Raw genomic sequence first — 12066 nt, forward strand, 5'->3', positions numbered from 1 at the left:
TATTGTTTAAAATTTTATTCAAATTTTTTTTGTAATTGACAGGTTGTGAAACAACAGTTGAAGAAAATAAATAGAATAATAATAATAATGATTGTTCATTAATGGTAAATCTGTAAATAAAATGTCTAAAAATACATGGATTCATCAGACGTGCCAATGATCCGCTATCTTCATAAATAATTTAAAAAATGCCCTCCATCAAGAAATTAATAAATTAATTGCAAAAAAAGATAGAAATTACTTTCCCTAAATAATAATAATAATAATAGCAATAATAATAATAATATCCCAAATGTTTAAATCTTGACCTTCATTTTAAAAGCATGATATTTACAATGAAATACATTTTTAATGTTTTTACCTTTCATGAATCTTCTCGAATCATCCACAATTTTTTTTTTGTTTTGTTAAAAAAATGAACGAAAAACTAACAAAGCTAAAAAACAAAACAAACAAAAAAAAAACCTCTAACTACAGCTTCTCTGTGATAAACTATATTCAGTCATTTTAGGGAGGATTGCAACATAGGACCGGCATCCTATACCCCACACAGGTCTTTTTGTTTCCGTAAGTATTAAAGATGAAGAACTATGTATAACTGGACTCAGATTAGAGACCGAGAGCAAACTCCTTCAAAACTCCCCAAAGGATATTCTTTTCTCTATCTACCATGATTTCTTTGCTCTGATCACGTTGACCCAGTCCCACCCTCCCGAACCGTTTCGATATGTCTACAACATGATCCCCTCAAATTTCTATATACACATTTTTAGATTGCTGCAGAAAGACTTTGATAGTCAGTAGTTCTTTTGAACCCAGAAGCAAAATTCGTGTAGTACTGACACATTTGCGTTGGTCCCATTTATGTGTGTGTGTGTAGTGCGTAGATGTGCAGGCCGAGGGCAGAAAGATGACGACCCACAAGCACACGGCACGACAGTGTGTGAAGCAGAAGAGCGAGTGGCGCTGCGGTGCAGATTGGTCCTATATCGTATACTGTTAAGGTAGTAAATCCTTCTATTTAACCTGCACCTTGTGCAATAAGTCTGTCTTTGTTATTACATGTATATTTTTCCTTTAAATAATCTCGGTAGGTTTTTTTTATACTGTAGTTTTGCGAAAAGTTGTTGGTCCCGTTATTTGCAGCGGAGGAAAAGTGACTCGTAACTGACTCCGTTAGTCCTCTCCTGTCTTCCCTGCGAGAGAGAAAGAAATCGAAAAAAAAGAGCAGTTAGCACAAAAATCACACGGGCCAGCGAAAACACTCCTACGTCTTTCACAACGTTAAAGGGTTAGTTCACCTCAGAATCAACATTCGCTCTTCGTTTACTCGTCCTCACGCCGTTCCGAAGAAATTTGTTCATCTTGGGAAACTAAATATGAATCAAATCCATAAAAATTTTCCATCCCGCCACCGAAAGACTATTTACCCAAGTAGATCACAGAATGAATCCATACACGTCAAACCAACACAATCTCACGGCAATTCGTGATTTTTATATTCCCTGGCTAATTGGTATGAATTCGTACAATCTTATTCGTACAACTGAGTACGATTTGCTTGTCACCAATGATGGTTGAGTTTAGGGGCGGGGTTTAGTGCCACGACTCGTTTTTGAAATCGTACATTTTTATACGACTAAACTCGTACAAATTAGCCACTAAACTGACAAAACGTAAAATACTCACGTTTACTCGTGAGATCAGGCTGGTCAAAATACGAATCTTCACTCCATGTGATCAGATGTAATTTGTTCGCACAGATTAGCGAATAGCTTTTCAAATGTATTGACACAAATGCGTCCCTTCAGCACTATTTTCAGCTTATGGAACCCCACACAAGGCACGTGGCCACGATTTATTAAACGTTTTCTTTGGTTTACTAGAGTAGTGACCCCCGCCCTGCGCATTTTGTGTTTTCCTTACTTAACACACCTGATTCAGATCATCAGCTTGTTAACAGAGATCCATGAACTGATGCTTGTGTGTCAAATAAGAGAGACATACAAAATGTGCAAGACGGTCCAGTGTTTCTCAACCACGTTACTGGAGGACCACCAATACTGCATGTTTAGGATGTCTCCTTTATCTGTCACACTCATTACAGGCCTTTCAGTCTCAGCTAATGAGCTGATGATCTGAATCAGGTGTGTTTGGTTAAGAACACATGGAAAAAATGTGCAGTGCTGGTTGTCCTATGGAAACATGGTTGAGAAACACGGCACTAAACTGTTTTATTAATTCATTGCCTCGGAGTTGTGTGCACGATTCATTCCCTTGTTTTAAGTCACAGGTGTCAAATCCAGTTCCTGAAGGATTATTAAACACACCTGATCAAACTAATTGAGTCCTTTGGGCTTGTTTACCTTCAGGTAAGAACTAAACTCCCCAGGGCTGCTGCCCTCCAGGAACTGGACTTTTATCTGGGTTTTTGATTTATTCATCTTCAGGCTACCGGCTTTTTTGTGAACAGGCTCAAACAGGATTGACAAAAATATAGCTATCATCATTACTTTACAAAACATGAGAATTCTGAGAAGACGTGTGTGGACATGAAGTATAACTATTCATTTAGGTTGCATTATTTACCTAGAATGATTGAATGAATTAATCAATTGTGTGCAAGCTTTAGTATATCAAGTGAATGAATAAATAAATTGTGCACAATTTACTTAAAATAAGGCAAATAAATTGGAAGTAAACAGTGAAAAACGATTCGATACACTGAGAAAAACGATTCACTGGATTTACTACATTTTTTAAGGCAAGTGATTGAAAACCATTTATATGGGCTGAATTGCAACAAATTTAAAATTAAATTTACAGATTAAATAAATTAAAAATTAAATTTACAGATTAAATAAATTTAAAATTAAATTTAGCAATGTTCAAAAGATAAAAATGGTTTGCAACCACTTACCTTAAAAATTGTAGTAAATCCAATTAATTAATTATTTTTAACAAGAGAACAAATAAATAAATCGTGATTTACCCAGAAGGAGGGAATGAATTAGTAAAAATAAGTAACATTAAATCAAGAAATTTTAACGAATGAACAAAAAAACTAATTAAAATGATTTACTTAAAATGAGGGAATGCATTAAATTATGTGCAATCTCTAGGAAATCGAATGAACGAATTAATAAATTGGGTGCACAATTTACTTAAAATAGAGCAGCGAATAAATAAATTGAAAAAAAAAAAACACTGAAAAACGATTAATTTATTCATTTTCTTTTCGGCTTAGTCTCTTTATTAATCTGGGGTCGCAACAGTGGAATGAACCGCCAACTTATCCAGCTCGTTTTTATGCAGCAGATGCCCTTCCAGCCGCAATTCATCACTGGTAAATGAAAAATGATTCGATACACTGAAAAACGATACACTGAGAAAAACGATTCACTGGATTTACCACATTTTTTAGGGTAAGTGATTGAAAACCATTTATGTGGGCTGAATTTAAACATTAAATTTAGTAATTTTATATATAATGTGATATAAATGGTTTGTAACCACTTCCCTTAAAAATTGTAGTAAGTCCTATAAATAATTTTTATCAAGAGAATGAATAAAAAAATCATGATTTACCTAGAATTAACTCAATTGTGTGCACGCTCTAGGAAATCGAATAAACGAAACAATAAATTGTGTGTACAATTTACTTAAAATGAAGGAACGCTTTAATAAATTGTGCGCACACTTTAGTAAAACAAGGCAATGAATAAATAAATCGTGCCCACAATTTTTAACACTGATGTCATGTCCGGGGCTCTGACCAAGAACCAATGAGATTTATTCTTACACCAAGTAGGTAAGATTGAGCTTGGTTTATATTTGCTTATCAAAGTATTTAACCCTCCTATTATCCAAGAGATCTCCTGTGCTATTCGACAAAAGAGATAACCTACTTTACAGAAACCTATATTCTGCATATAAGTGGTGACATCAAGCTGACGCAATAGAGGTTAACAGGAGTGGTTAAGCCATTGTTTTTCTCGAGACGACTTGGATGATTTATCTTTGAACTGTGACTTTGTAGGCGAACAGTCTTTCAACAGAGGAACAGAAACACCAGAGATTTGATTGGAGACATCGTCAGTTGTGTTCTTAAACACGTTTGGGGTTCAGAACGAACATGAGGGCAAGTAAATGATGGCGCTTTTTCATTTTGGGGTGAACTATCCCTCAAACACTACTGTGCATTTGGGAAGGTTATCTAAAGCTTACCATTCTATACTTCCATGCAACCTACATTGTGAGTCAGTGAATGGGGTTTTTAATGCAAGTGTGTATATTTCTGTGTTAGTGATCGTTTAAAGTGGGAGGGGGGGACATTTCTGGCAGGCAAACAAATTTCCAACATGCACCATAGGAATTCTGGGCTGTTCAGAGGTTGACTTATATATCAGATTAAGTGTTTTGGACTGCTCAAACGAATGAATGAGCTGTTGAAGAGCAAGTTTGTCTACAGGTTCTCCTAAAAGAACCCAGAATTCCTACAGAGGAATGCTGTTCTTTGGTCGGCACAATGCGTCACTTTTGTCACCAAAACAACCACAGAGTGTCACCTCAAACCTCAGCGTGAGAGGTTTGAGAGATATAATGAATGAGTTCCCTACCTCTCGCTCACTCTCACGCTCAAACGCACGATTGCTTCGCACCACTCATTCACGCAAGCACGTACACACAAGCTCACTCGTTGGCACGAAACAGCATACCCACTAGCACAAACTCTCTTGGAATCAAATACAAACCCACCCCACATTCACAGTAACTAGAACAGCACCAGACTACATATGGGAGTACTTTGTGTAAGAAATAGAGTCATGACCAAACAAAACACAGAGGAGACTGATCAAAAACAAAGTCCACCCAAAAGCAGCACATTGAGCTGGTTGATTAGAGTTGAATAGGGGTCAATTGAGTTGGAGTAACTCCATTGTCTACGGTTGAGGGTAAAGAATCACAGATGTGCAGTGTCAGTTATTGATCAGTATGTGTAAAACAAAAAGAGAGAGAGAGTCACAACGCACCAAACACAGTCCATAGTCACCACGGTCACCCGCCATGCACTCTCAGCATGGAGGATACATGACAAAGGGCCAAAAAACAAAACTGCTAATGGCAACCATCACAGGCAGGAATATATGGCCACAGCAACCAACACAGGCCAATCAACTTACAAACCAACGCTGTGGGAGGAAGGGGGAGCTTATTGGTTGCTAGGCCACCGTAGCCATAGCGACGTGGTCTCCGCACGAGTTATGATTGGACGGGGCAGCCTTGGTGTGGATGAGCTTGTGTTTGTTTGTTTGATCGGGTTTTTTTGGCAGGAGAGTGGACAATGACACAGCACAAAAACAATAAATGAAAGTAAAAATTAATGAGTGCTTATTCTTTTCCTTTTCCACTACGTTTCTTTTCTTTTTCTTTCTTAAATGCTGATTTTATTTAGGTTTATTCAAGTATTTAAATAACACATCATTAGAGCAGTGGTTACACATGTTAAATAGTCAAAAACTGCTTAGTTTAGAAATACGGTGAGATTTATTGCTCACCTGTTGGTCTCAGTATGGACGGTTGGCGTCTTTAGGCCTCTTCAGCTGCACTTTGAGCCTCTTCATGCCGATCTGAAAGCCGTTCATGGCCTGGATGGCGGCCTGTGCGCTCGCCGGGTTGTCGAAGCTTACAAAACCTGCGACATGAAGGACATGACCAGCAACGAGAAACAAACGAGAAGACGAAAAGGTTTGTGTGAGTGAGGCATTGATGATCGCCTGGTCACTTGATGACAAACTTCTGCTTACAGCCATGGAGAGATTATAAAAGGAGAGAATATAAATATATGGTGAAATTATTATTCAATGTTTTTCAATAAATAAAGTCTATAAAAAATGATATACCACTAGATAATAATGTTTGAAAACTAATTTTATGGTGGCTTGAGAAAGGCATGTTATTAGCATGTTTCAAGCATTACTTAGCATGTTTTAACATGAAATAGCATGTTGTTAATATTGTTTTGACATGAATTATGTAATTTTAATAGGAATTAGCATGTTAGCATGTTTCAAGTATGAATTAACATGTTGTTAGCATGATTCTAGAGTGAATTAGCAAATTTACAAGCATGTTTCTAGCATGAATTAGCATGTTGTTAACATGTTTCTAGTATGAATGAACATAGTTAGCATGATGTCATTATGAATTTGCATATTTGCTAACATTATTCTTGTATGAACTTGCATATTTGCTAACATGTTTCTAGCATGAATTAGCATTTTTACATGATTCTAGTATGAATTAACATGTGGTAAGCATGATTTTGATATGCATTTGCATATAAACTATCATGTTTCTAGCATAAATTAGCATGTTGTTAACATGTTTCTAGTATAAATTAATGTGGTAAGTATGATTCTAGTATGAATTAGCATGTTAACATGATTCTAGTATGAATCTGCATATTTGCTAGCGTGTTTTTTTAGCATGAATTAGCATGTTGTAAGCATGTTTTCAGTATGAATTAACATGTGGTAAGCATGATTCAAGTATGAATTTGCATATTTACTAGCATGTTTCTAGTGTGAATTAGCATGTAGTTAGCATGTTTTTAGTACGAATTAACGTGGTATGCATGGTTTTAGTATGAATTTGCATATTTGCGAGCATGTTTTTAGCATTGTTTAGCATGTTTCTAGTATGAATTAACATGTTGTTAGCAAGGTTCTAGTGTGAATTTGTATATTTACTGGCATGTTTTTTAGCATAAACATGTTGTTGACAATTTTTGTATGAATTAGCATGTTTCTAGTATGAATTAACATGTTAGCATGATTCTAGTATGAGTTTGCATATTTACTAGCATGAATTAGTATGTTTCTACTAGCATAAATTAGATGTTGTTAACATGATTCAAGTATAAGTTTGCAAATTTGCTAGCATGTGTCTAGCATGAATTAGCATGTTAACATCATTCTAGTATGAATTGGCGTGTTGTTACTTTATTTCTACAATAAATTAACATGTGGTTAGCATGATTCTAGTATGAATTAAAATGTTCCACTTTTTACAAGATATAAAACGAGTCTCTGATGTCTCAAGAGTGTGTGTGTGACGTTTCAGCTCATAATACCCCACAAATAATGTTTTATAACTCTTTAAAACTGCCCCTTTTAGGCTTTGATCCAAATTGTGCCCTTTTGGTGACTGTCGCTTTAAATTCAAATGAGATTGTGCTCTTTTTAAAAGAGGGCGGAGCTACAAACACCTATGTGTCAGCATTCATAAACAAGACTAACATCTTATGCTAATGAGGGTGAGATCATTGCTAATGGGCGGGGCTTTCCCCATCTGATGACAAGTATAAAGGGAGAATGTCGATCAGAGTGTTTCTGCAGACTGCTTTTATTAAGCGTGATTACAAAAAAATATCAAATTAATACATATTAACCATTAGAAGCTGGTTTTATTCGCACACTGTTGCCACACAACCCCTTATAAAACTGATTTCTGCATAATATGTCCAATTTAATGGCCGTTATTTATTGTAACGTACCTTAAAATGTTACAATTTCATCATATATTTATTCGAGCCTGTCGAAATCACTCACCAAAGCATTTGCTCTGATTGGTGGCGCGGTCAACGAACACCTTGGCTGAGATGACGTTACCGAAGGGCAGAAACATCTGCAGCATCTCCGAGTCAGTGAACTCCTGCGGCAGATGATAAATAAAGATATTGCAGCCCTCTGGTCCTGGAGAAAGAGAGAAGAGAAATGAGATATTTCCATACATAGATAGATTTGATCTGAATTTTTTTTATCAAAAAAGGAATTAATCCTGCTAAATCCTGAAAGGGATTATGTCGCAGTATGAGATTCAGCGGAGAACAATGACATGTTCAATAATAGACTGGGGAATAATCAAAAACAGGATGTCGATGGTTGTGGTAGTCGGTGGGAAAGGGGAAATGACGTGGCTACCTTCTCGTTGTTGCAGCTGCTGCGGCTGTTGGGGTTGCTGGGCAACCAAGGTGGGCTGATGTGGGAACGGTTGACCGACCAATCCATAAGCAGCGGGGTATGTAGCTGTGGGTGGAGCAATGAGGGTAAACATGAGACCTGGGTATAGTAATGCTTTCAAGAGCCATTCTGAGGTCTGCGTTTGTTATTTTGAGCAGATAAGACCTTGAGGAAGACAAAGTGCACTTGTCGGCCCTGCTGTAAATATAGCCCAGACCATTTCTCATAAAAATATATTAATAATATTAAAATAAAACACAAATTAATAATAATATAAAAAATACATATTTTACTCTCATATTTAAGGAAAGAAAATAAAAATAAAATAACAAGAAAAGGTTTTACTCTTCTAAAAGAACTGATGGGTCAATCTTATTTATGTGATCTAAAACAGGTTGCCAGATGAGAAAAACATATCAGTACAGCCTCTTACAGTATATCAAATCTTTTCTATGGTCAGGTGGTGAAAAGGTATAAAAGGTATAATCCGCATACTGTAAATCTGCAGATTTTTAAAATTCTGTGCAGAAATAGTAAACAATGTCCGCAGATCTGGTCTCACCCTACTAATAACTAAATAACTAGTAACTATAAATATGTATTACGCATTTTGAATGCTATTTTCAATATATTTGTTTTATGTATAATAAAGAAAGCCGAAAACCTGTAACCATAGACTTCCATGGTAGAAAAAACAAATCCTATGGATATCAATGGATACATTTTCCCACCTTTCTTCAAGATATCTTCATTTGAAAAAAACATATCAGTACAGCCTATTACAGTATATCCAATTTTTTCTATGGTCAGGTGGTGTAGGAGTTCCATAAGCCATTGCTTAAAGGTTGGAGGAAATTTTTAAGGACTGTGATGTGAAACCAAAAATTAGAATTATGGCCTCAGGTACTCTATAGGTATTTAATGCGTGCGAGAGAAATTTAAATATTAGCGGCCAGAAATCCTTTAATTTGAACAAAACATATGAGATAGAGTAGCTGTCTCAATATCATCGGTCACAATTGGGCTCTATACTCAGTTTAAATTTGGCTAGTTTCACTATGGACCAATGTAATCCATGAACTACATTAAACTGCATGACACTATGTTTTAAACAAATTGAAGATGAGTGAATATTGTCTGAAACGGATTGCCACATGTCTTCAGATAATTCTATCTCTAGTTCCACCTCCCATCTTCTTTTTAATTGCACTAGGGGCTCCAGATTGTAGGAATTAATTATAGAATATATTTAAGTAAACACTTTTAAAAGGATGAGAGCGTACTCACTAAGTTTCTTTATTCTGTTGAACATTAGTTTGAATATTTAATTCAATTCAAGTTTATTTGTGTAGCGCTTTTCACAATAATTATTGTTTCAAAGTAGCTTTACACATTACTGCATTTCAATAAAAATCAGAAGAGTTAAGGTTATTATCATAACTTCATTAGTTATTATTCACTAGGCCCACACGGACTCTGTGTGCAGAAATCTGCAGATTTTGAGCCCATTGTTGAGTCTATTTATTTACTTGTGTAAATGTGCATACATTTATACTTATTCAGTTTTTAAATAAATTTCAGCAATATTATTGACTAACATGAAAATGTTTATATGATTTACTTACAATACATTTTGTAAAGAATGTCTTTTAGTATATATATTTAATAAGAGACTTGCTTTGTTTACCAATTAAGTGGATCTAATTGGATTTGCATTGTAAACATTCAATAAAAGTTAAAAAGGTATAAAAGGTATAATCCGCTTACTGTAAATCTGCAGATTTTTTATAAAATTCTGTGCAGAAATAGCAAAAAATGTCCGCAGATCTGGTCTCACCCAACTAATAACTAATTAACTAGTAACTATAAATATGTATTACGCATTTTGAATGCTATTTTCAATATATTTGTTTTATGTATAATAAAGAAAGCCAAAAACCTGTCACCATAGACTTCCATGGTAGAAAAAACAAATCCTATGGATATCAATGGATACAGTTTCCCAGCTTTCTTCAAAATATCTTCTTTTGTGTTCAAACAAATAGCATTTCAACCAGAGGATGATGAACAAATCATGAGACAATTTTCATTTTTGTATCAACTACCCCTTAAAGTACATTACACACAGAAGCAATGTACAGCTGGGAAAATAAGTATTGAGTTCATTTTTCTCAGAAAACCTATTTCTAAAGGTGCTGTTGACTTTAAATTTTCACCAGATGTTGGTATCAACCAAATAAATCCATATATGCAGAGAAAACCAATCTAATTGGTTTACAAATGAAGTTGTGTAATAAAATGAAATGACGCAGAGAAAAAGTATTGAACACATGAAGAAAGGGAGGTGTAGAAAGGCAGTGAAAGCCCAGACAGCAGCTGAAATCTCTCAGTAGTTAGTTTTCTCAGCTACCCTCTGCCCTTCAGCACTGTAATATCAGCTGCTTCAGTCCAACATCTACATTATCAGGATGATGAAGATGAAACCAGGGTGGACATTTCAGCTAGACAGTGATTCAAAACATAGCCACCCTCAAATGGTTTCAGAGAAAGAAAATAAAGCTGTGGAATGGCCCATCCAATCACCTGATCTGAACTCAATAGAAAATACTAAATAAAAATCAGATTTGATAGACAAGACCCACAGAGCCATCAAGATTTTTGTACTCTGTTGACGTGTGTGGAAAAACTCACACCTGAGGAATTCATGTGACTTCATTCTTCATATGAGAGGCGTCTTTAAGCTGCCATCACCCAAAAAAAAAAAACTTTTATAAAGTATTAAATACATTTCAGTAGTTCAGTACTTTCTACTCGTGTCATTTCATTATTACACATAAAGTAACTCATTTTTCAGATTTTTTTGTTTTGTTTTATTTTCATGCTTGTATTGTTTGGGTTTTTACCAAAATCTGGTTTAACTTCATGTCAACAGCTCCTTTAGAAATATTATTGCCAGTAAAATAACATGGCGTGTTCATTGCTTATTTTCCCCGCTGTAGCATAAACCTAAAATATCCCAACTAAAAACTTCCTGAGGGATTTCTTTGCCACCTTTGTGGTGTAAAAAAATACTTTTTGATTAAACTTCTGTAGCAAGAATATCTACTGATAAAGTTATGAATCTGCTTTGATTGAGGGAAATCAGTTCGATTGAACAATTCACATTTACGAATCACTTCATTCAGTGATTCATTTCATCATTATTCATCAGTTTACTTTTAAAATGCATGTAGAAAAATTAAATATTAATAAGAGATTGGTAAAGGCTCTAAACCAGAAATCTAAATCTTCAGTTCTGCCATAAAAAAGCATAACAAATTTGAAAATTACTTTTAATTTCACCACACTGAATTGACTTCTTGAATTGGATTTTAACTGCTCCAAACTGTTCCAAGCAGATTGTTTGTAATACAATCTATTAAAAAATAAAGGGGGAGTATTTTATGCCACATTCTTCACTGTTGACAAGTCTCGAATGGAGTTTGTTGAGTCAAGAAGCCTCACCCGTGTAGTGCTGCATGCCTGTATACGCCTGCTGGAGAGGATCCAACGCAGGACTCTGAGCTGAAAACATCGATAACGACAAGAAGAAAAGAATGAGTCCATCGGAATAAAATAGAAATATCAAATTACATTTACGCTACGTACATAGAAAGCAGTCAAGAATACAAGTAAAGTCTGTAATTAATGAAATAATTATGCAATTTTCTGCTGTTATTTTATGGAGCCAGATCAGTCTCAAAAGTAATACATTCATAAAATTCATAAATATACAGCACAATACATAAATCAACCACTCCAATTCATACATTCAAAACACAATTCATCAATTCAAAAGTTTCTCAAATGCTCACACATATGCATCTTCCCTAAATACATTTCAAATCTGTACACAATTATTTATATATGAAGTTCTTGGATTACAATGCATTATGTTAGATGCATTTACGAACCACTGAATGTGCATTTGAAAATGCTCACATGCACATTTAGTCCTTTGAATTGGTGCACGGTATTTTTGAGACCTTCCTGGCAGGACGTG

At 35.2% G+C, this 12066-nt stretch overlaps 1 protein-coding gene across 7 annotated transcripts in view; it reads right to left on the reverse strand.

The window, feature by feature from the left end:
• celf3a (cugbp, Elav-like family member 3a) overlaps window positions 1–12066 on the reverse strand; it is a 79070-nt gene continuing 67004 nt past the window's right edge. For 4 of the 7 annotated variants that reach the window (XM_068215181.1, XM_068215179.1, XM_021468129.2 and 1 more), the window contains 5 exon segments: window positions 11529–11588; window positions 7986–8090; window positions 7614–7757; window positions 5559–5695; window positions 1–1196 (listed from right to left, as the gene is read on the reverse strand). In XM_068215181.1, coding sequence (XP_068071282.1) covers window positions 5568–5695; window positions 7614–7757; window positions 7986–8090; window positions 11529–11588 — 437 coding nt within the window. In that variant the 3' untranslated portion in view covers window positions 1–1196; window positions 5559–5567. 7 annotated transcript variants of the gene reach the window in all.

This window comes from Danio rerio, chromosome 19 (assembly GCF_049306965.1).
Source record: "Danio rerio strain Tuebingen ecotype United States chromosome 19, GRCz12tu, whole genome shotgun sequence".
Taxonomy (NCBI): Eukaryota; Metazoa; Chordata; class Actinopteri; order Cypriniformes; family Danionidae; genus Danio; species Danio rerio.